The 24343-nt window shown below is 41.9% G+C and overlaps 1 protein-coding gene across 10 annotated transcripts in view; it reads left to right on the top strand.

Annotated features, from left to right (window-relative positions):
* Nucleotides 1–24343, top strand: part of cadpsb (Ca2+-dependent activator protein for secretion b) — an 84009-nt gene that overhangs the window by 3330 nt on the left and 56336 nt on the right. For all 10 annotated transcript variants that reach the window (XM_058091568.1, XM_058091560.1, XM_058091552.1 and 7 more), the window contains exons 2-3: nt 16582–16695; nt 21545–21877. In XM_058091568.1, coding sequence (XP_057947551.1) covers nt 16582–16695; nt 21545–21877 — 447 coding nt within the window. The remainder of the gene's footprint in view (nt 1–16581; nt 16696–21544; nt 21878–24343) is intronic.

The raw sequence follows: 24343 nt of genomic DNA, 5'->3' as shown, positions 1-24343 counted from the left end.
TAGGTAACATAATGGTATTAGTTACCACAGCGCAACCAAACGATAACAGTGATGCAAATAGCCGACTGTTGTTCGACCTCGAAAACCACATAGCCACATAATAGTAATTTGAAAGAATTATTTTACCCAACACTGTGTATGCTTGCATGCAACATTTCTTATATACACCTGCACAACCAAGTTATAACTGTAATGTAATTTCCCACAGTTGTCCGACCTCGAAAAACCACATAACGGTCATTAGAAATAATTCTTATACCCCACACTACGGATGTTTACGTGCAACACTTCTTTTGCACACATTCACAACCAAGTCATAACGGAAATGCAAATTTCCCACTGTTGTACGACCTCGAAAACCATATAATGGTCATTTGAAATCATTCTTGTACCCCACACTTATTTTGTAGACCTGCACAACCAAGTCATAACTGTAATGAAAATTTCACATTGTTGTCCGACCTCGAAAAACCACATAACGGTCATTAGAAATAATTCTTATACCCGCACTATGGATGTTTACGTGCAACACTTCTTTTGCACACATTCACAACCAAGTCATAACGGAAATGCAAATTTCCCACTGTTGTGCGACCTCGAAAACCACATAATGGTCATTTGAAATAACTCTTGTACCCCACACTCATTTTGTAGACCTGCACAACTAAGTCATAACTTAATGAAAATTTCACACTTTTGTCCGACCTCGAAAAACCACATACCGGTCATTAGAAATAATTCTTATACCCCACACTACGGATGTTTACGTGCAACACTTCTTTTGCACACATTCACAACCAAGTCATAACGGAAATGCAAATTTCCCACTGTTGTGCGACCTCGAAAACCACATAATGGTCATTTGAAATCATTCTTGTATCCCACACTTATTTTGTAGACCTGCACAACCAAGTCATAACTGTAATGAAAATTTCACACTGTTGTCCGACCTCGAAAAACCACATACCGGTCATTAGAAATAATTCTTATACCCCACACTACGGATGTTTACGTGCAACACTTCTTTTGCACACATTCACAACCAAGTCATAACGGAAATGCAAATTTCCCACTGTTGTGCGACCTCGAAAACCACATAATGGTCATTTGAAATAACTCTTGTACCCCACACTCATTTTGTAGACCTGCACAACCAAGTCATAACTGTAATGAAAATTTCACATTGTTGTCCGACCTCGAAAAACCACATAACGGTCATTAGAAATAATTCTTATACCCGCACTATGGATGTTTACGTGCAACACTTCTTTTGCACACATCCACAACCAAGTCATAACGGAAATGCAAATTTCCCACTGTGGTGCGACCTCGAAAACCACATAATGGTCATTTGAAATAACTCTTGTACCCCACACTCATTTTGTAGACCTGCACAACCAAGTCATAACTGTAATGAAAATTTCACTCTGTTGTCCGACCTCGAAAACCACATAATGGTCATTAGAAAGAAAGACATTTCTATGTAATTTCTTTCCAAGTAGATCCCTTGGTGTTTTCCGGTTTTATTCCAGTTTAATGCACCAGCAACATAAAATGCCATTGCATTAACCACTATGATATCTGGATATAAAATTCCACTTTTACAAAGATAATGATGGCGGTTTGCAGTGTGGAAAGCACAGCAATGGTGTTTCTAATGTGTTGCATCTTTTCTATAACTCAGTGTTAGTAAAAAGTAAGCATTGCTATCTTTAGCTGAGCAAACATGGTAGATTATATTGAAAAAAACCATGACTTGCGCACTAGATGTTGCTTTGTTTTGCCTTTCATCCAGAACCTGGGATGAGGTGTCTTTGCTGCTTAGGCTCTGCACGGGTGTTTAAACCTCCCAGGTGATGGAGATCGCATGGTTTGTAGGTGACGCTCATTGAAGCGATGGCAGCACACTTGTGAATTGATGTTAAAGGTGTCCCAGAGGAGATGGCAGGTCATTCATGGTGTCAGAGACCACATCACCTTGTTGACTGATGGCATTTTCTTCTCACGTGGGCCTCCATTGCCTTCTGACTTGTCTTTGCTTTGTTGAAGTGGACAAGTTGGATGCTGGGTAAGGAGACAGTGAAGCTGCGGTCCTCAGTCATACAGTACATTGTTTGAGATGGCTACTCGTATACGTTTCACTAACTTATTAACTTTGTGCACCAACTGTGGATTTTAGGAATACAGTCGTCCCTCATTTATTGCGGTTAATTGGTTACAGTTGAATATCCGCAGAAGATTCCTTATATATATATTGATTATTTTAATAATTAGAGCTTAGAAAACCTGTTTACGACCTTCTAAATGCTGATTTTCCACATTATTAGAGCCTTCTAGACATAAAATAACACCCCTATAGTCACATTATATACTAATATAGTAAACATAATAATAGAAAATGTGACATATAAGACATAAATAAGAAATAGAGTCACATACACACACACCCGTGTTGCCAGATCCACTTTTTATAAGTGATGTTGGTCTTGAATATGGATACACTGACACAGACACCCAAGCCTACACTTTGATGCACTTACTATATGCTTATATAGAAGTAATACTTATGTACATGTTCATTGTAAATATGTAAAAACACAGTTCTTACACACAACTAAACCTTGCAACTTGAATGCATGTACCGGGCCTTGGCCTTTAAATGTAAAACATGTCTTCTGAATGCCTTATATTTGCATTATAGTTTATTTAGCCATTCTTATGCTAGAATAATCTTAATTTTGGCCACACAAACACCAATAATTGGCTTAAATATGCTTATCTTTGAGTAGTATTAGGCGGCAGTCAACCATGCGGTGTGAGTTCTTTGCATCATTATGAATGATGTATAATTCAATATACAGTATGGATTGCTAAGAAATAAGCTATTTTATGTGGGGTTCACGCTTGTTTCTGTACCCCCAGTATGATTTGTTATTCTTGTAAGTTAGCCTGAGCCAATCAGCTCCTTATAGAGTGGCTCTTGGCTCAGCACTTTCTAATAGCATCCAGCCTCTCCAGAGGGAGGCTCTGTGACATGAATGTGAAGTGCTACTTGGGTGAAGGTTGCCTCACTGGTGCTGAGCATGAAACAAAAAAAAAAAGCCCAAAATAAAATAAACAGGTCTGTCTTTTGACACATCAGATAAAGAGATGAGACACATTAAATTAAATCCAGGGCCAGAGTATTACTCTCATAAGTGCGTTGAAGTTATAATTGATGCATCTTTGCTGAGACCTTTGTTTGCTTTATCTGAAGGCATACAGAGTATTAATCAAGGTAGGCGTGGCATTGAAACGAATGGATGAAAGACTGGAGCTCTAATTGAGGTGCAGGAAATAAAATGGTATGTCACCTGAATGAGGCAAAGTTAATGCAATTGTCCACGACAGTGAGTGTGATTGAAATTATTATAGAATATTAATTGCCTGGAAATGTACTGTACCTCAAATTGCAACATGTTCTTGTGAGGGTTATGAATTACCTAGGGGAATTGTTAATTATGTTCATAACAGGATTATTTCTCAAACAATATAAGCGTAAGTGAGCTCTTTGCGTCCTGACGCATCAAACATGGCAGCCGTTCAGTGAGAATGCAATCTTTTGGCAAAACCTTGCTGTACTTTTATATTTATTTGTAAAAATAATGACTTTTAGGAAAGGTAGGGGTAAAGGAAATTTGTACTAGAGGCTGTAAAATGTGGTGAAATGGAGAGTTTTCTGTGAAAAATATGCTTTAAAAGTCACACAACAGAAAGGCATCATGGGTGACATTCCATGGGACATTAGCATACCTCAAGATCCCAATCTACTTACTAGGAAGCAAGGACAAGCATATGAACAACTATACAGTAAAGTCTCGTTATATCGATATCGGTTATAACGAATTACTGCTTATTACGATACTATTTTCATTTCCCGGCAAATTTCTAGTCTTTTATGATATAATTAGTTCCGTTAGTAGATACCCGGTTATTATGATAATCCGGTTACTACGATGCCCTTTTCATCTCCCGCCAGCCAATTTGGTCTGCTTATATCGATACAAAAGCAGCTTAAATCAATCTTTGCTGAAGGATTTCAATACCAAAAAAGAACACGGCGAACGGCTGCTTCCAGTCAACTTTATTTTTCACACTTCCACCACCAGAGCGCAGCACACACACCGATTCCCGCACTTCCTGGTTCACAGGTCATGCTCAACCCGCCCCACATAGCTGGCCAAACACATGCCTGCAACAGAAAACCAACTGACATAGCATACACCCCTATTCCAACGAAGACACAAGCGTACAAATACATGTATTTAATTGTGTTGTATTCAGATATCTTTTTATTCTATACACACGAGAGAAACCACGAACGCAGCTGGTTCTTCTGTTGCAGGCATGTGTTTGGCCAGCTATGTGGAGCCGGTTGAGCATGACCTGTGAACCAGGAAGTGCGGGAATCGGTGTGTGTGCTGCGCTCTGGTGGTGGAAGTGTGAAAAATAAAGTTGACTGGAAGCAGCCGTTCGCCGTGTTCTTTTTTGGTATTGAAATCCTTAAGCAAAGATTGATATAAGCTGCTCGACATTGTTCTATACTATAGAACAATGTCGAGTGCATTATTGCCCACTTTTAATGCAGTTTGGCGCAGGATCGGATATATCGACAGTCCGGTTATATCGATATTTTTTCAGACTCCCGACAATATCGATATAACGAGACTTTACTGTATATAGACCGCCAAATTATTAGCCTACGTTGGCTATGTGAAATCCAGGAAATGAGTTATTTTATTATAACTATTATATTTTTTAGACTTTTGGACTAGGCCCACGGGCCGTAGTTTGGACACCGTTGTTGAATTGTAGTGTTTACCCAACTCAGTGACTGTACATACAACACATGAAGGACATATAAAGTACATTAATAACAATAATAATAATAATAATCAAAAGAAATACAGTGTGAGGGCAAATACAGCACACTTTACAACATAAGAACTCAAAGACTTGCACCAGGGGAGAGGGAAAAGGAAGTAGAGGCCTTCCAGTGCATGCTCCCAGCCATATTTCATGTGAAGGCGTGGAATGGGGAGGGGTCTGTGTATAGCATTCGTGCATGTGCGTGAGTGTGTCCAGGCCGCTTCATTTAACGTACGATGTCGGTGCCTCAGTCTGCAGAATGTCATCGTGCGTGACAACCCAGAAATCCGCCGTGGAGATGCCAAATTTCTTTGACGTACTGCGATCAGAAGAGACTCCCCGATGGCATGAGAATAAGGAAATAAGTTACAAAGAACAAATGTCCCGTCTTCCGCCACGTGCAAAGAACTACTTCTCTTTGTCTTTTTTGTGCAGTATTAACAATTCATGGGAGTGTGTCGTAACCACAAATCGTCGTAACACGAGGGGCTGCTTGTATTTTTTATGGGGCAAGCCAATCCACCGATACGTACAGGTTTTTATCCCCGCTCCTAAAGAAAAGAGCAAGATTGAATTTAAAGACGTAGAAGGAGCCCAGAGAGGTAAAAGTGACTGACGGTGTGTATGAAAACAGTCACATGACAGCATGACACTAAAGGGGAGCTCATGTAGAATAATTTGCATTATTAGGTAAGCGCTTTAAATAGAGTCGTGCCTTGAATAAGCACATCTTTTCACAATAAAAGCGGCTTTTCCGTCGGGATCAAAGTAGGTTTCGCATGATTTTTGTGTCATTAGTGGCGAAGATCGTTCATATGTGCTGGGGATGGATGGATGTGGGTTGAGTGACAGCTTAAAAGCAGCACAAAATAGACCCTCGCCGCCAGTGTGCGTAGGCGTAAGTCAACACACGTTAGAAGATAACCTCTGAGTGCAAGTATTTCATGTCTAAATACATATTTTCCTGTTGGTTTTGCTCCCAACCGCCAGGATTTAGCCACGTGTTTATTATTCAGATGATAAAGCAGCAGGAGCCGATGAAGTGAATAACACACCAGGCGACTGTCGTTAGGAGAAACGCGGCAATCGAAATGAAAATGTCACCCCGAGGAGTTTTTGCAGGACAATTTAGGATTTGAGCTTTCTCTCTTTATCCTTCACACGCCGCCTGGGTGCATCTGTGCTCGAACGCCACATCTCACATTGTGACGTTCATTCGCCCTGCACCGGTTGATTTCTATTTCCGTTGCGCATGTGTTAATTAAACCTTGATGTCCCAGCAGAGCGCACGTGCGCCCGTCTGCCATTCGAAAGCTGCAATTTAATTTGTGTAGCCCAGTGCTAAACGTCTACTGCAATGTTTTATTTTCCCGACCCCACCTTGACGCGCCTGATGAGTAGAGGAGCATTGTTTCCTGATGGAGCAAATCCATAAAGCTTAAAAGGAGCTTAGGGTTAGTTAGTGCTAGCCCCCGGTTTGGCCGTCCCCACTGATTAATCTTCATGGCCCCTGTCAATCTTCCTCTATAAATTGCTATACAAAATGTAATCCGGTGTTTTCAGTCTATAACAGTCGTCATATAGGATATGGAACAGTGTAGGGGATGAGATCATGCTGTCTCCTCATGGCAACATCTGGCATGAAGTGGGTTGTGTAAACACAAAAGAATTAAACGGGGGGGGGGGATAGATCCCTCTTTCTATACATTATTTTATTCACGTTCAATTGTAGCACTTGTTCTGTTACCTCAAACCTCTTACATGTTAAAACACCAAATATAAAGTGGTATTACAGTAAACCTCGGATATATCGGATTCAATTGTTCCCACTGGTTTTGTCCGATATAAGCGAAATCCGTTATATGCGTATACCGGAAAATGTCCGTTTTACGCATATATCGGATTTATATCCGGTATACATATGCGTAAATTGGATTTTATCCGTTATAAAAAGGCACTTCCTTGACTATGTTTCCAATGTACCTGGACGCGCAGGCAACGCTGCAAACGCTGCAAATGACGTCGTATAGCGGCCTGTCACGATTCGGCGATCCGATATATGCAAGGGAAATTTAATGGAAATGCATTGGAACGGGACTGGAGATTTTGTCCAAAATAGGCGAAATCCGTTATAAAAAATCCGATATATGCAATGAATTTTTATTGGAAATGCATTACAGAAAAATCGGTTCTTTTTTATCTGTCCGTTGTGAGCGAATTTCCGATATATCCGAGTCCGATATATCCGAGGTTTACTGTATTTCCCGTTCTGCCCCAAATGGAGGCGTATAAGTACCTTGGGGTCTTGTCCATATATCGCTGCCAAGGGCCAACCAAAGGTGTTTGCTTAGTGCATATAAATCGACCAGAGTGTCCGTGTGAGGTCTTTTTTTTTTGGGCAAGCATGCTGTGACACTTGACCTGGGTGAACCGAGTTCTTGATTTAATTTAGTGAGTGACTCATAAAAACTGGAGTCAGTAAATGAAATGGAATTTACCATCAGATGAAGTGAATTTGAAAGTAAGATGTTTGGGTCATCAAACATCTTTCTCTAAATGATTCTTTCTATTGGTCGGAAATCATTATTAATGCGCCTGTTTAATAACATAAGATGTTTTGTAGGTTGTTATCATGAGCGGCCAAATGTTCCCTTTAGCCATTTCTATGCTGTTATGTTGCATGAAACATTGCTTTAGTGGGAAATAACCCGGCCGTGACAGGGGCTGTGGAGACCCCCCCCTCTCCACACACATTAAAAGGCAGAAGATAGAGCTGTCGGAGCTGTGCAGGGATCATTACCGCAGTCCTCTGCTCTTTGGCCGATGCCGGGAGAAGGCAAAGAGGCGCCCGGGGCACCGTCAGGCGTCCTGTCAGGTGCAAACCCTGGCTCGGAGTTTTTCCTTTCCTATGTTGTCAAAAAGTGACACCCTGCTGAATGACTGTCAGTCCAGATTTAGCGGGGTGCACACATAGACTTTTTCAATCTTAACAGTGGATGCACGGTGGATGAGTGGTTAGCGCGTAGGCCACACAGCTAGGAGACCCGAGTTCAATTGCGACCTCGGCCATCATTTTCTACCGCTTATCCTCACAAGGGTGCTGGAACCTATCCCAGCTGTCTTCGGGCGAGAGGTGGGAGTACACACTGGACTGGTGGCCAGCCAATCACAGGGCACATATAGACAAACAACCATTCACACTCACATTCATACCTATGGACAATTTGGAGTCGCCAATTAACCTAGCATGTTTTTGGAATATGGGAGGAAACCGGAGTACCCGGAACATGCAAACTCCACAGAGAGATGGCCAAGGGTGGAATTGAACTCGGGTCTCCTAGCTGTGAGGTCTGCAAGCTAACCACTCAACCGCAGTGCAGCCAAACATATAAGCATAAACAAATATATCATTTTAACGCCTGCTCTTTGTGTCCATTAGTAATAAAGAATCCAGACATGTGAAGGTCATTAATGGCATCCCACAGGGTTCCATTCCAAGACCTGTGCTCTTCAGCCTTTGTATGTTTCCTTTGTAAATCTAATTTAAAATAAAACACTCCATTAACATCCAATGCAACGCAGATGACACACAACTCTCTCAAAACTTTACCAAACTATTCAGCAAACTCTATATCACATGTGTCAAACTCGGGCGCAGGGGTCAAATTCGGGAAATGCGAAGCGCTGCAAACTCTTCTGGGTTACATGTGTCACGGATTGTGGGAGGAAACCGAAGTCCTCGGAGAAAACCCACGCATGCACGGGGAGAGTATGCAAACTCCACACAGAGATGGCCGAAGGTGGAATTGAACTCGGGTTTTCTCGCTGTGATGCCTGCGCGCTAAGCACAAAATAATGAAATCATAAATAATAAATCATGATGCTGTTTTGTGTTTGAAGGTGGCCTATCATTAGTCCATAAAGTCACTAAATGACCAGTGGAGTGGACTTTGCTGGTCCACAGCAGGTGGAATGTCATGATATTTCATTAGGACAAATCAACATGTACACTCGGTCCGATCCTAATTGGTTCCAGTCCTCCTTACACCGGTCCTTCTTACAGGTGTGCACCAAGTACAAATCAATCTAAATGATCTACTGTGCATCTCTACTGTTATCGTTCTGTTGCTTCTTTTCGCTAATAGATCGGTGGTTTTGACTGCCGCGTTTTGCCGCGACCTTTTCCAACGGGCCCCGCTGATTACAGCCTGCAAAGCATGGAAGTTCACATGTCCGTGCCATTTATGTCATCGTCGTGTCAGGGCTGATTTTCTGCTCAGTAACTGCATGAATGAGGAGCGGGCCGAGCGGAGTGGGCGCTGTGAGGGAGTGGGTGGTGGTGTGATAATGGATGTCTGTTACGAGAAGGGGCTTAAGCTGGCGGCGAACACCGTGTTCCCCCTGTGTGCATCAGAATACTAGTATAGTATGACAGCACCGTGCATGGTGTGCGTCTGCGGTGCACACACCTGGCTGTTTGCTGACCTCCACAAGCGGCGTTTACTCACACAATGCTGCATTTGTGTATTTTGGTGCAAACGCATATGGATGTGTCTGCTCTGGGGTGAATAGCCTGAGCACCTGTCTTTGTGTTTTTGTAGTATTTATGATCACAGAGGCTTTTTTTTTTTGTTTGTTGTTTGACTTTGTGCAGCTGTCATGTACTCGTGCTGTTTGCTCAAATGTGACATGAAATGTGCTTTGTGTTGTTGAAAAGCAAGAAAGCCAGCTGGTTTGTGGCCAAACAATTTTCTGTGCGTATTAAGAAATGTTATCCTAATCGACATCTCGTCTTTAGGCTGACATACACTCACTGCCCACTTCATTAAGTACACCTACATTATCTACTCAGATCCATGGTATGATAACCTTGGGCAAAAATATAGTGCTTTGACAGTCTAACAACATTATAAATATGGCTCTAAAATGCATTATTTTGAAGTATATGTATTGAAAAGAGAAAAAAAGCCAAGTCAAAACAGTCCATATAATAATAGTGTAGTTATTAGTTGACAAGAAAAGTCATAACAAAAAAAACTTATTAATGTTGTTAATGTTATTATTTCATTGTGGAAGGTCACACTTTTCCACAATCTTCGTTTCCATATCATGTGACTGTTGTTGCTTGTTGTTCAATGCAGGAGTGTATTTAATCATTTAATCATTTAATCATTTAATTTTAATCACATAGTCATCAGAGTTTATCATTTAAAAAAAGTTTCAACGCTTTGTACCGCTTATCCTCCACTCCTGTCCCCTTCGTCAATCATATCTCTACATTTGGTGATGCGGCGCCAGTCAATGCTAACAAGGCAGCTAGCGACTTTTGGCAACATATTGAAGCTAGTGGTGGGCAACACTGTTCATTTCAGTGAACCGTATCATTTCGGTTAATTCAGTAAAAAGATTCGTTCATTTCATTGCGTTTGTTCATTCTCGTTCATTCCGTTCACAAAAAAGAAGTAGTTCTTTTGACCCGTTCGTTCATGATCGACACACCACCCAATCGAAGCCCAATTCAGATTGCGAGGCATAACACAGGACGTGACCAAGTATTTCCACGTAGTAGCCGCTCATTTTTATATCGTGAGGCATCTGGGAAGCGGTAATCCACCCAAACTCCATCAACAATAATAAATGTAGGTTTCATTTTTATTTTCTTTGCAAAGACAGATGCTTTCCCCGCGAAACAGTCTTGATCTCATTACATTTTGTCGGCATACCACATGTTGTGGCTGGTGAGCGCATATCATAACTTTGAAGTTTATTAAGTTTTATCTTCATTGTATTTATGTAGCTTTCCAGCCACTTGCTTTGGTGTATTTTTTTTTATAGTTTTCTATGAAGATTTATTATCCTTGCCCTTTGGTGCTGCTATATCTTGCAGGACCTCCATTTATTTTACAGTTTAATTAAATTGCTCTATTTCAGTTTGTACCTGCACAAATAAATGACACTCACTTTATGTACTGCACATCTATAACGTAGCTATTTAATTTGGGAAACAGCAACAATTTCACACCAACTTTCAATGCAAGAGGAGGAAGTGTGATTCAGCACACTGAAGCAAGCCCGGCTGCAGTATATTTTTATTCATTTGGATCATTAATTCACCTGTCAGAGCGATGCCGTGCACGTAGAAAGCTATGGGGGATGCAATTCTTTGCAATGTAACACCGCAAAACACTAAAGCTAACAAGAATATGATAGCGTAAATGTAAATTTGGCTAAATATTCCTAATTAGGTCACAGTGACTCAACTGATTGCATAAGGAATCTAGTTAAGCCTTGAAGTCAAAGAGTTTTGAACAGTAATAAAGTTCCCGTGCATAATGCCCTTGCCTGGCTCCTCTATTGATATGCGAGGGGTGATTAATGTTTACTTCACTGCAAGCAAATGAATCACTGGGCTGTGCTGCAATCTTGATAAGAGCCATAGAGGGAGAATCAATAAGCGCCAAGTAGGAAAAATATGTCTCGGGAATGTGGAAACAGATGAAAATGCAGGCACTTTCCGCTCACCCATCAATATGATCACTAATCAGTACAGTTCTCCAATCAGCCGTGTCCGACTCGTGTGCACGGGATGTAGATAACGCTGATGAAGAGATTAATAGTCTGTCGCAGGACAAACCACAGTCGGGGCCAAACTAATGATTACATTAGAAAATTCCATATTTTTCCAAGGGATATTTGCTCCCCACGCTGCTAAGAATGGACTGTACTCAATCCCTGAAATCACAACGATTTGCATGGCGGGGAAAAACGTCATTTCATTGAATCGGCGAAGCAACACGTGAGTCACTATGCATACAACAATTTTGTTCTTTATAGTTAACTTTTTTACTTGAATCTCCGTTATGTCTCCCAAACACGAGTCAGCCAATTCCGGTGGCAGCGCATAAAAGAGAAGGAAATCTAGCAGAATCTGCAAAGTGAATTGAAATTAGACATTGAAAACTGCTCAGTGGCGAAATCAGCATTGGCTGCCTGCCCCGTCCAAACCACTCAAAACACTCGGTGAGCATAATCAAGGATAAAACGAGCCCCCCGATAAATATGTCACCACCCAAAGAAACACAACATATTTAATGAGGACGTTCGCTTTTGGCATAGGATGGAGAGCCATCTCCAGGTCGGGGATGATATCCTGTGGAGTGGTTTAAGTACCTCGACGTCATGTTTACGAGAGAGGGAAGAATGGAACTCCCGATCGACGGTTTAGTGCAGTGTTTGTGGTGATGCGGGCTTTGCAGCGTTCCTTTGTGTTCACGAGGGAGCTGAGCTGAAAGGCAAAGCTCTCAATTTATTGGTGGATCTACATTTGTTCTTCCCCTCACTTATGGCCAAGATGGCCGAGATGGATGGTTTTCCCTGAACAGTGGCTGGAGTCTTCCTTAGCGATAACATGAGAGACACTGTAATCTGGGAAGTTCCTTTCCTGGGGAATTGTTCAGGGCATGTCGGACCGGTAGGAGGCCTCATGGAAGACCCAGGACATGTTGGAAAGACTATGTCTCTCAACTGGCCTGGGAATGCGTCAGGACGGACGGATGGTTGAATGGCATTACAGATACATATGTAATCGGGTGGATTTGGTGATTTAGTTCCTGTTACAGTTGAAAGGGCAAAAGTCCTACAGCCGGCACTCACCCAAACGCATCACAGGCAGCCACAGAGCACAGCTGCATGTCTAGCCTTTTTATCTTTAGTATTTAATCAAATTACTGTCTTTAAATTTCTTGTAAAATAAAATAATGTATTGTATTTGCCAACTAGTTCCCCCTTTGTCGTTTGTATTAATTTGCCAGATTTTCCGGCGTACCGTGTCATAGGACAACCTCTGTGGGACTCGCAGACCAGTGGGCTTATGCATCCGAAGTCGAGGCAACATATTACAAAGTTTTAAGCAATTGGGTACATTTTACAAATACAAAGACAGCGAAAGGAAACACGATTTCTTTAGTCGAAAACACCAAGCCAAGCCATAAAAAATATTTTTATATTTTTATATTTTAATATTTTATTATTTTATTTATTTTATATTTTTATATTTTTATATTTTTATATTTTTATATTTTTATATTTTTATATTTTTATATTTTTATATTTTTATATTTTTATATTTTTATATTTTTATATTTTTATATTTTTATATTTTTATATTTTTATATTTTTATATTTTTATATTTTTATATTTTTATATTTTTATATTTTTATATTTTTATATTTTTATATTTTTATATTTTTATATTTTTATTTTTTTTATTTTTTAATTTTTTAATTTTTTTATTTTTTTATATTTTTATATTTGCAAGCCTCTACAAATGTTAATTAAATAAAATAAAATGACAGTTATGAATGTGAGTGTGAATGGTTGTTTGTCTATATGTGCCCTGTGATTGGCTGGCGACCAGTCCAGGGTGTACCCCGCCTCTCGCCCGAAGACAGCTGGGATAGGCTCCAGCACCCCCCGCGACCCTCGTGAGGAAAAGCGGTAGAAAATGAATGAATGAATGAAAATGACAGTTGTCATATAGGCATTTAATTACGATTAAAATTGATATTCACCACCGACAACAACAACATAAACATCAACCTTTGCCATCAACTGGTAGCTCTCGATGGACGGAACGCGCACCCCTGCTTTGGCGATGACAGAGAAACGTTACGTTATATTCCTCATTTATTCTCACCTGGCAGGAGGGGGGGTTGGGCGAGTGCGACAGGCACGCAGATGTTATCGAGATTGCCTCACAGGCACACGGTATGGAATGCTTTTCCGTCTCCCTCCCACACCAAAGTCTGTCACTTGCAGGCGACGCACACGCCCACGTCCATTGGCAGGCGGCCCTTGTGTTCGTATGATATACACAACAGCTTGAAGTGTAGACAACATTTGTCACAGGGAGATGGTCGCTCTATTGACTTTCAGGTCACTGACTCTGTTAGCATGTGTTAAATCAATTCAAGGACATTTCGACCTGAGAGAGGTGAGACAAAGGGGAGAAGATGTCGCTGAGGCATAATATTTAAATGAGCTTCTTTATATGCGTATAAAATATCTCCATATTGAAGCAAAGGAGTCGAAAGTTAAGTGTCTGTATTCATTTGGTCGCACTTAATATTATATGCTAAGTATATTACCGACTCAATTATGCAACAAGCTGATGCAAAATGAGCATTCCTATGGGGCATTGTTCTTCTAATGTCCAATATGCACAGCTCCTTTTACTGGCTTTGGGGCCACCAGCACCACTTCTAGTGGTGTGACTGTGGAAGTAGCCATAATTGGATTTTCTGGGACGGAACATTCAGTTCTGTGCAGGGGTGTACTGAGTTTAACATGGAAGAGCCAGGAACTGAAGCAAATACACTTTGGCTAGCGGGAGTCTTGACCAAACATCTTTTTATTTGTTAAAGTCTCCCGTTAGGAAACACTTCTTGGTGAGATATGTAACTGGACAAAACACAAGAGAATAATACGAAAGCAGTGTGCCGCCATTGTTGAGTAGAGATGAGGAACGGGCCTACAAACTGGGACTGGCGCACTTAAGTCAATATATTGGCTTTACTTTACTTTTACTTTTGAAAATTTTGAAAATTCATTAATTTCTACCGCTTTTCCTCACAAGGGTCGCGGGGGTGCTGGAGCCTATCCCAGCTGTCTTCGGGCGAGAGGCAAACAACCATTCACACTCACATTCATACCTATGGACAACTTGGAGCATGTTTGGGAGGATGGAATTGAACCCTGGTCTCCTAGCTGTGAGGTCTGTGCGCGAACCACTCGCCCACCGTGCCACCACTTTCATAAAAATGATTGTTTAAAATTTTGTATCACCAATCTCGTGTATTGTGTTGACATCACCGTAATGCAGTGGTGCCTTTGTTTTGGTGATGAATTCGTTAGAAAAGTTCAGATGAAAACCAAAACATACAAAAATGAAAGCAATTTTTCCCTTAGGAAGTAATGTCAATACAATTCATCACAATTGTACTTATTGGAAAAAAATATTGTTAATTATTGTTTTAAATGTAAAGCTGTTTACCTAAAAGCTAAGCAGTTATCTGTTTTGCATTTTGTTCCTAACTGGACCCAAATGTATGCCTCACAGCTAGGAGACCCGAGTTCAATCCCACCCTCGGCCATCTCTGTGTGGAGTTTGCATGTTCTCCCCGTGCATGCGTGGGTTAACATGATATATTTGTATATGATTATATGTGTGGCTGCACGGCGGTCGAGTGGTTAGCGCGCAGACCTCACAGCTAGGAGACCCGAGTTCAATTCCACCCTTGGGCAGCTCTCTGTGGAGTTTGCATGTTCCGGGTACTCCGGTTTCCTCCCACATTCCAAAAACATGCTAGGTTAATTAGCAACTCCAAATTGTCCATAGATATGAATGTGAGTGTGAATGGTCGTCTATATGTGCCCTGTGATTGGCTGGCCACCAGTCCAGGGTGTACCTCGCCTCTCACCCGAAGACAGCTGGTATAGGCTCCAGCAACCCCCCGCGACCATCGTGAGGATAAGAGGTAGAAAATGAATGAATGAATGAATGAATAGCCTGCCTTATTTTAGCTATTTTTATATCTTTAGAATGCACACACACAGAGAGAAAGACATGTATGTTCATATCTCGCATATCTATGTGCCCTGTGATTGGCTGGCCACCAGTCCAGGGTGTACCGCCCGAAGACAGCTGGGATAGGCTCCAGCATGCCCGCGACCCTCGTGAGAATAAAATAGAAAATTGCTGAATGAATGAATGGACCCAAATGAAAGCAAACTGTGAGCTTAAAAGCGAGGTTGTTACCGAACTGTGAGTATGGCGTACCGCTACACCACTACACCACTACACCGCTACTGTGTTCACCATAGGAAAGATGCTCAGCAGAGCAAAACTTTAATAAAGAATTTCCTCTCCAGACCCCACAAGGACATTTCCTTTGTGCAGTAGACTTTGTAACAATAAATAAATGCTGCTGAGCTTTCATCTGTTTTCAGTGTGCCTTGTCTTCAACTTGGAGGCGTTGCTGCTGTTTTTTTTTTTTTTGGACTGTGAACTATAATATCCACAGTGCTCACCGAAAGGTGAGAGGTTTAGTTAGCGCATAATAAGGAAGTCAGCAACATTTATTCATAAGGGATGTAAAATACAAAGAAAAGCTAAGATTGACTGCTGCTGGGAAGCGCGGCTGTACGGCTGCAGGCTTTACATCACTAGTGGCGGGTAACGACGAGAGCAAAGCCATAAAGCTAAGCTCTCCATTTAACAGCCAGTCTTCGCTATACATGCTCGCACCTGAGGCCAGGGTGCGGTTGAAAGAGTAAGACTGCGGATCCAATCAGCTCAGATGGACTGGACTTAGCTCTGGGATTTGTCATTGAGCTTCTCCGACTTTTGCGCCGAGAGATGCCTCTTGGTTTGTTTTGTGCACCCAGAACAGCTCATGTCCTTAAAATTGCAAACTGGGAGAACATGTCAGCCCAAATGAGGATGCAGGGGTGGACTACATCTCCCAGCTGGCCTGGGAGTGCTTAGCATACCCCCCCAAGTGGAGCCCGGGCTGGATAGCATTGTTTAAACCAACTTGTGCTTATTATTTATATTTTTTCCAGTGCTGTCTAATCTGGTTTTAATGTTGCCTTGTTTGCCCTTGCCTCCACAGATAACCAAGCAGCAGCTTCAGCAGACTAAGGACCGCTTCCAGGCCTTCCTAAATGGAGACACGCAAATTGTGGCGGATGAAGCATTCATCAACGCTGTGCAGAGCTACTATGAGGTACCAGCACACCATAATCACGGCGGAGCACACTCAATCAGAAGCATTATTCCTCAGAGCAGAGGCTGGATGACTTGCTGAATTCATCTACGACTCAATGCATGGTTTTGTACCTTTCTGCTGATGACGGGAGTGCAAAAAAAAAATATGGCCGGCTGAAGCAATTTTAAGCACGCCTGGTCACTGGCGCCGTAAAGGGAAGCGAAGTTTACTATGTGTGCGGCGTCTGCAGTGATGAGGACTCTGCATCGGTCTGTTGTGGTGAAGAGGGAACTGAGGCGAAATCACGAGTACCATGACTTTTCTCATGTAGGCTGCCTGGGGTCTTCCTTAGAGGTGAGAAGTATTGTCATCCAGGATGCCTCCCGAACGCCTCTCTGGGGAGGTGTTCAGGGTCATGTCTGACCGGTAGGAGGCCTTGGGAAAGACCCAAGACACGTTGGAGAGACTATGTCTCTCAATTGTTCTGGGAACGTGGTGGGATCTGCTGGGAGGAGCTGGACCACGTAACCCAGGAGAAGGAGGTCTGGGTTTTTCTGCTTGGGCTGCTGTCCCTGCAACCAAACCTGGGATAAGATGAAAATGGACGGATTTTGCTGTCTGCTTGTGATATATATATATAGATGACTTTTGACTTTTGGTAGCTGTAAATATTTATTGATTACTACCAAATACAAGATTATGTTTTAATCCTCTTCGGACCATATAAAAAAATAAATAAATACATAAAAAAAAATAATTAAAAAAAAAAAAATATATATATATATAAATACAAAAAAATAAAAAAATTATATATATATGTATATATATATTTAAATATGGTCAGAAGATGATTAAAACATAATCTTGTATTTGATAGTAATCATTAAATATTTACAGTGACCAAAAGTCATCTTCCATATTGACTGACCATCCCCATAGCTACATGAAATGGTTTGGTCCACTACTCCAGAGTGAAACAATGCTGGTAAAATGGTAAAATAAAGACCTATGAGTCAAAAACGGAGACAGAGAGAAAGGTGAGGGAAGCGAGGAAACCGAAAAGGGCGTACATACGTATGTGACCCGTATGTGTATCGTGGAAATTAACCTGTTAGCTTTGTCTCCACAATGAAATAACCTAGCAGAGTGTTAGTAGGTTGTGTTAGCCTCTATCGTACTCCTTTTTAGACCAACATTTAATCAGCGCAGGCAAATGTTTAGCATGTATTATTTAGTTGGACGACTTATTATTTCAAATAATATTTTTGTGATTTTAATTTAAAAACAAAGTATTTCTATACTACATTGTGCGCAGACACGGGTAGTATTGAACAATCAAAAGCAATACTGTACATTTGCAGGCCATCAGAGTTCAGTTGGAGTTATGTAAAGCTTGGGTTAGTTAAGGTTCTAGAGATGAGATGACAACAGCTGCTCGAGGGGGGGCCCGATATTATTATTTTTTTCATGGGGGTGCAGAATTCCTGGCGGCGCCCCTGCGCCTGGTAGCCGGCGCTCCTTCAGAGTTGAGCCGTGCAGTTTTCAGGTGGTAAATTATATATATAAAAAAAAAAAGACTGTTCCAGTTTGCACGTCAAAATGCTGAAATTCATGCGGCTGAGTGATAAAATGGTGGCTGAGGTTTCTCACTGTGCAGATTATGAGTCAGCCCGTGTGGCTGACACAGCCGTCTTTCCAAGCTCACTCTTCTGTCCGCATCACGAAGCCACTCGCTATTACCATGCACGCTATAGAGATATAACCCATAGTAGGCAATATTATAAGGTCAATTTTTTTATAGAAAAAAACAAGTAAAGGCATAATGGGAAAACTGACAAATCCTTATACAGTCAGGAGATGGCTATGGAGGTTAATTACAACGTCACCTACACGTGACAGCTCGTCATTGATGTAATATGCTGATGTAAATGAGGGTAATACATTCATACATGACAAGGTTAGAGTGAAAAGGTGATGTTATCACCAGCAATGTACTAAACTTTCTATTAATGGTACAAATCCGAATGAAAGCTGGGGAAATTGCTGCTGTGGGAATAATTAAAATGATAGACACACACAGAGAAGAACAACTTGACAATATTGTTGGCTAAAATGCAAGAGAGGTGTAAAAGCGCTACACAGCACGCACATAACGACTACTGGCGAGTGATGCGTGATAATGCTGTTTTTGTTTCCGATCTGTATCGATGATATCCAAGAATACAAGAACATTAATGCAATAATTAATTAAAGTCATTCAGTCCTTCAGAGGGCTGCAGCCTAAGCAGGAAAGCCCAGACTTCCCTCTCCCTGGCTACTTTGTCCAGCTCTTACCAGACGTCCCCAAGAAAACTGAGAGACATAGTCTCTCCAACATATCCCGAGTCTTCCCAGAGGACTCCTCCCGGTCCTGAACATCTCACTGCACTGAAGCGCTGCTCCTGGATAACAGTGATGGATGACATTTACATAACATTTGATGTAGTTACCTACACGGCACACGGTAGCTCCTCCTACTCAGTGGTGTCATTAGGCCTATTTTAGGGGGACTTCAGGCCCCTAAAATTTTTTAAGCCCCCCTAAATAATTTGATATTTTTTATTGATTTTTTTTTATCTGACAAATGTTATATAATAGGGCAAAAGCAGGCTAATAAGCCTGATGAGTAATAATCAGAAGAAGAAGAATGATGATAGTAATAATAATAGGATAATTAATAATATAATAATGATTATTATATAATTGATCACTGTCCACTGGACGGAATGGTTGCAGAGCTTGAGCAGCGGTTTTGCAGTATTGATTGTGTGTACTTGTGTACATTTAATGGTGGCCTAAAACAATTGAGTATCTCTACTAAATCTGTTCAAAAGTGGGAAAGTTATATCCCGGTTCTTGTTCCTTATTTGGATATTTTTATTTATTTTTATTTTTTGAATGTCTACTACAGTAAACCTCGGATATATCGGACTCGGATATATCGGAAATTCGCTCACAATGGACAGATAAAAAAGAACCGATTTTTCTGTAATGCATTTCCAATAAAAATTCATTGCATGTATCGGATTTTTTATAACGGATTTCGCCTATTTCGGACAAAATCTCCAGTCCCATTCCAATGCATTTCCATTAAATTTCCCTCGCATATATCGGATGGCCGCATCGTGGCGCTCCGATTCGCCGAATCGTGACAGGCCGCTATACGACGTCATTTGCAGCGTTTGCAGCGTTGCCTGCGCGTCCAGGTACATTGGAAACATAGTCAAGGAAGTGCCTTTTTATAACGGATAAAATCCGATTTACGCATATACCGGATATAAATCCGATATATGCGTAAAACTGACATTTTCTGGTATACGCATATAACGGATTTCGCTTATATCGGACAAAACCAGTGGGAACAATTGAATCCGATATATCCAAGGTTTACTGTACATTCATTCATATCCTGTGCATCTCCAGGGGGCTAAGCCCCCCCTGTCCTCAGAACCTAGTGACGCCCCTGCTCCTACTTTATACTCCGCTTCTCCTGACCTCCATAGCGGCACACCGGCTGTCCAAAGCATGCATCCCAATATAGTGCACTTTGCTGGGCCGCAGCAGGTGGCTCCCTCAGCTCTATACTCTGCTGATACAAGTGATATGGTAGTAGTCATTTTTAAATATGCGCCAAGTGCTTTTTAGCCACATTGGATGCTGAGAACAAAATGTCTTTGTGACGAAGCAGTGGGCTTCATTGTTCCTCTGATGCTGTCATCTTGTCCGTCGCTGTCAGGCTGTCATTAGCTGGCAGCAGTGTTGATGAACACGCTGGTATGAAGGGTAATCTCATTGAAAATCTAGAATAACCACATTTGAACTGTTGTAGACAAACACACTGTATCCCATAAGACAGGGGTGCTCACACTTTTTCAGCATGCGAGCTACTTTTAAAATGACCGAGTCAAAATGATCTACAAAATGCAAAACATCTATTTATTTTCAAATGTATTGAGGATTATTTGTACGTACAATGTATGTTGATGTACCTTACATAACCAAATGAGCCAATATTGCAAAACACACATAATTAACTATTAAAATTTTTTGTAGTTACCTGAGTTTACTTTGATGACTTGCACTGAATTGAACCAGCCAGGGATGCATAGTCCGGACAGTAGCTGCTGATAGCCAGCCTCAAGCACACTTCCAAATGTTTATCAGTCATGGATAATATCCGTATCATAATATCCGTATAATATTCCATATCCGTATGAAAGTGATATGTTTTTTGCCTTTTTACTTGGTCCAGTTTTTGCCTTTTTACTTGGTCCAGCTCCTTCACTCATTTTAGTGACCATAAACTTTAGCGAGGGCTTAAAATCTCGCAATTCGCCGACTAGCTTAGCACTTTGCATCGTTGTTTACGCATGAGTGGTGACCTAAAGGTCAAAATTCAGTTGTCATCTGACTGGTTGTTCTGTATGTCAATCAAGTAACGGGGATGGATGATAAGCTGACATCGTAAGTTCTGCTGCACTTAGAGACGTCGTTTGATTTGATTGGTCGCCCGAAGGGCAACATTCAGTTGTCATCTGAATGGCTGCCCTGTATATCAATCAAGTGACGGCATTGATGCTAGGATGATATTTTTTTAATGTCACGCCGCGATCGACATCGACCAGCGATCGAGCAGTACCACCTCCGCGATCGACCGGTAGCTCGCGATCGACTTAATGAGCACCCCTGCCATAAGACATCTTTTTTGTGCATAAAGTACAGCCTAAATGTGGTATTCTACCGAATGCAGGCGTATTACCAATAAACGCGGCGCTAATTTTAGATGATAACCTTTTTGCATTCTTTTCTCCCGTTTCTCACAACAAAGGTGTTTCTAAAGAGCGACCGCGTGGCTAAAATGGTCCAGAGCGGCGGCTTCTCGGCGAGCGACTTCAGGGAAGTGTTCAAGAGGCACATTGAGAAGCGTGTGCGCAGCCTGCCGGAGATCGACGGCCTGAGCAAGGAGACGGTGCTCAGCTCCTGGATGGCCAAGTTTGACACCATCTACCGCGGGGACGAGGATCCACGCAAGGCCCAGCAGCGCATGACGGCCAGCGCCGCCTCCGAGCTCATCCTGAGCAAGGACCAGCTGTACGAGATGTTCCAGAATATCCTCGGCATCAAGAAGTTTGAGCACCAGCTGCTTTACCAAGCCTGTCAGGTACGTACGTATGTTCTAAGATGTGCAAATAAAGAAGCCTGACAAACGCACTTAAGGGATATGGGCCACTAGGGATGACGGAAATTTTAAGAAGAATAGATTCCAAGATTACCATAGTTTTCTAGGAAAGCATCCACAATTCTTTTCCACTTTTCCACAAGATTTCTCATTCAGAATAAAATCTGTCATGGGCGTCTGGGATGACAATACATTACTGAGTTAACCCCGGGCTGCACGGTGGTTGAGTGGTTAGCGCGCAGACCTCACAGCTAGGAGACCCGTGTTCAATTCCATCTCTGTGTGGAGTTTGCATGTTCTCCCCGTGCATGCGTGGGTTTTCTCCGGGTACTCCGGTTTCCTCCCACATTCCAAAAACATGCTAGGTTAATTAATTGGCGACTCCAAATTGTCCATAGGTATGAATGTGAGTGTGAATGGTTGTTTGACGATATGTGCCCTGTGATTGGCTGGTACCCCGCCTCTCGCCTGAAGACAGCTGGGATAGGCTCCAGCGCCCCCCGCGACCCTTGTGAATATAAGCGGTTGAAAATTAATTAATTAATTAATCAATCAATCACATAACTTGATACTCGATGCCTTCATATATTGCTAAGTGCATGCGTGCCTGTTTTCCTCATCTTCCAAGAGGGTTCACATTTGTTTCAGCATCTTGGTGCCTTTGTTCCATAGAACAACGGCGTAAACGGAGTGAGCAGTCTCAGTGGGTGGAGGTGGAGCTGCTAGCTTACCCACAGAGTGCAGAAAGTACAAATATCCTTAAAGTTTCATAATCATGAGACAATTACGCACCCCTGCAAAGATGTTTTGCTTGGTCAACCAAACTTGCTGACAACCACAGCTTATCCGTATTTAATGACATTTTCTGTTTAGTTAGCTTTATGCTAGCTTATTTAGTGCCTGAAAATGTCTCACATAAAATGTCACAGAATTTGTGACCTTGGAGTGAGCTAAAATAAATCCCTGAGTGTCACCTGAATTTGTCAGGTATCTGTTACAGTTATTGTTCAATGCTTAGACTGGGGAGTAGATACGTTGCGATTACAGGCCGGGGGCTTGTGTGACATATAAGTGTCTTATCCTGCCGTCTTTCCTGCTTTACTGCTCTCTGAGGGAATGTTGAAAGTGGCACTAATGTATTCCTTCTTCAGGAGCGCCATTAAAAGTCTTATCACGGTGCCATGTGAAGCAAACCTCTGGCGCTCTTACATGTGTTTATTTAAAGGCTATAAACCCAACTCTTGATAGCACCAGGAAGCTGGCGGAGCTTAAAAGTTAGTGGATTTTTTTTTTTTTTTTCGATCAATCGGTGAGTCCATCCTGTGAGCGGATCATGCGGTGATGTTGCACCACGTTGTCTAAATGTCTCAATGTGGGCTCAGTGGGCTTCATTAGCTCCATGTTTGTAATGCCGCGCTGCAAGACATTTCCATAGCCTCCTTTCGGAAGCCTTTGAAGATGCTTAACCTAGTTTGGATGAGCTACAAGAACGGTTGATGCTATGAGGTCACAAATCTGCATCCATAAGCCAACACTGAGTACCAACACTGCAGTGAGCAGCAGTGAAAGTCCACGTCATCCACGCTTAGTGCAAGTGTTGCACACCTCCAATTTTTGACTATCGATAAATAGGACATTTGCATGAAAACAATTTGTTTGCAGATGCTTACTCGAGCTGTTTTTCGGCGCCACTTCTTATTCCATTTGCAGCTGTAATGAATATATTACAGCTGTCTAATGGTGACTTTCAGCAGCTCCTCAGTAAGCAAAGTCGCCATCAATTGAGCTAAATGATAAAATCCTCACTGGGAGGCAATCCCGTCAGCGAGACTCACGGCTGCTGGGATTTAATGGAACTTTTGGTGGATTGTATGGGATTCAGAGGCAATTGGGGATTTGCATTTTTTTTTTTTTACAATTTGGACGGGGATATTTCTGCTGAATCCCACTGATTGACTGGTATGTGCTCTCTTTTTATGTGGCTACCATGGATAACCATTTAGTACGCCTACGCAACGGAACGATGTCATGCATGATTTTTAAATTAGCATTTACTTGACACTGCATGGTGGACGAGTGGTTAACGTACATGTCTCACAGCTAGGAGACCCGAGTTAAATTCCACCCTCTGCCATCTCTGAGTGGAGTTTGCATGTTCTCCTGGTGCATGCGTGGGTACTCCAGTTTCCTCCCACATTCCAAAAACATGCTAGGTTAATTGTCGACTCCAAATTGTCCATAGGTATGAATGTGAGTGTGAATGGTTGTTTGTCTACATGTGCCCTGTGATTGGCTGGTGACCAGTCCAGGGTGTATGCCGCCTCTCGCCCGAAAACAGCTGGGATAGGCTCCAGCACCCCCGCGACCCTCGTGAGGATAAGTAGTAGAAAATTAATGAATGAATGTATCACAACATCTCGCTCGGCATTGTGAGTGACGTCTCAGCCT

The sequence above is a fragment of the Doryrhamphus excisus genome, chromosome 1 (genome assembly GCF_030265055.1).
Source record: "Doryrhamphus excisus isolate RoL2022-K1 chromosome 1, RoL_Dexc_1.0, whole genome shotgun sequence".
In the NCBI taxonomy this organism is placed as follows: domain Eukaryota; kingdom Metazoa; phylum Chordata; class Actinopteri; order Syngnathiformes; family Syngnathidae; genus Doryrhamphus; species Doryrhamphus excisus.
This window is presented reverse-complemented; position numbering and strand designations above follow the sequence as displayed.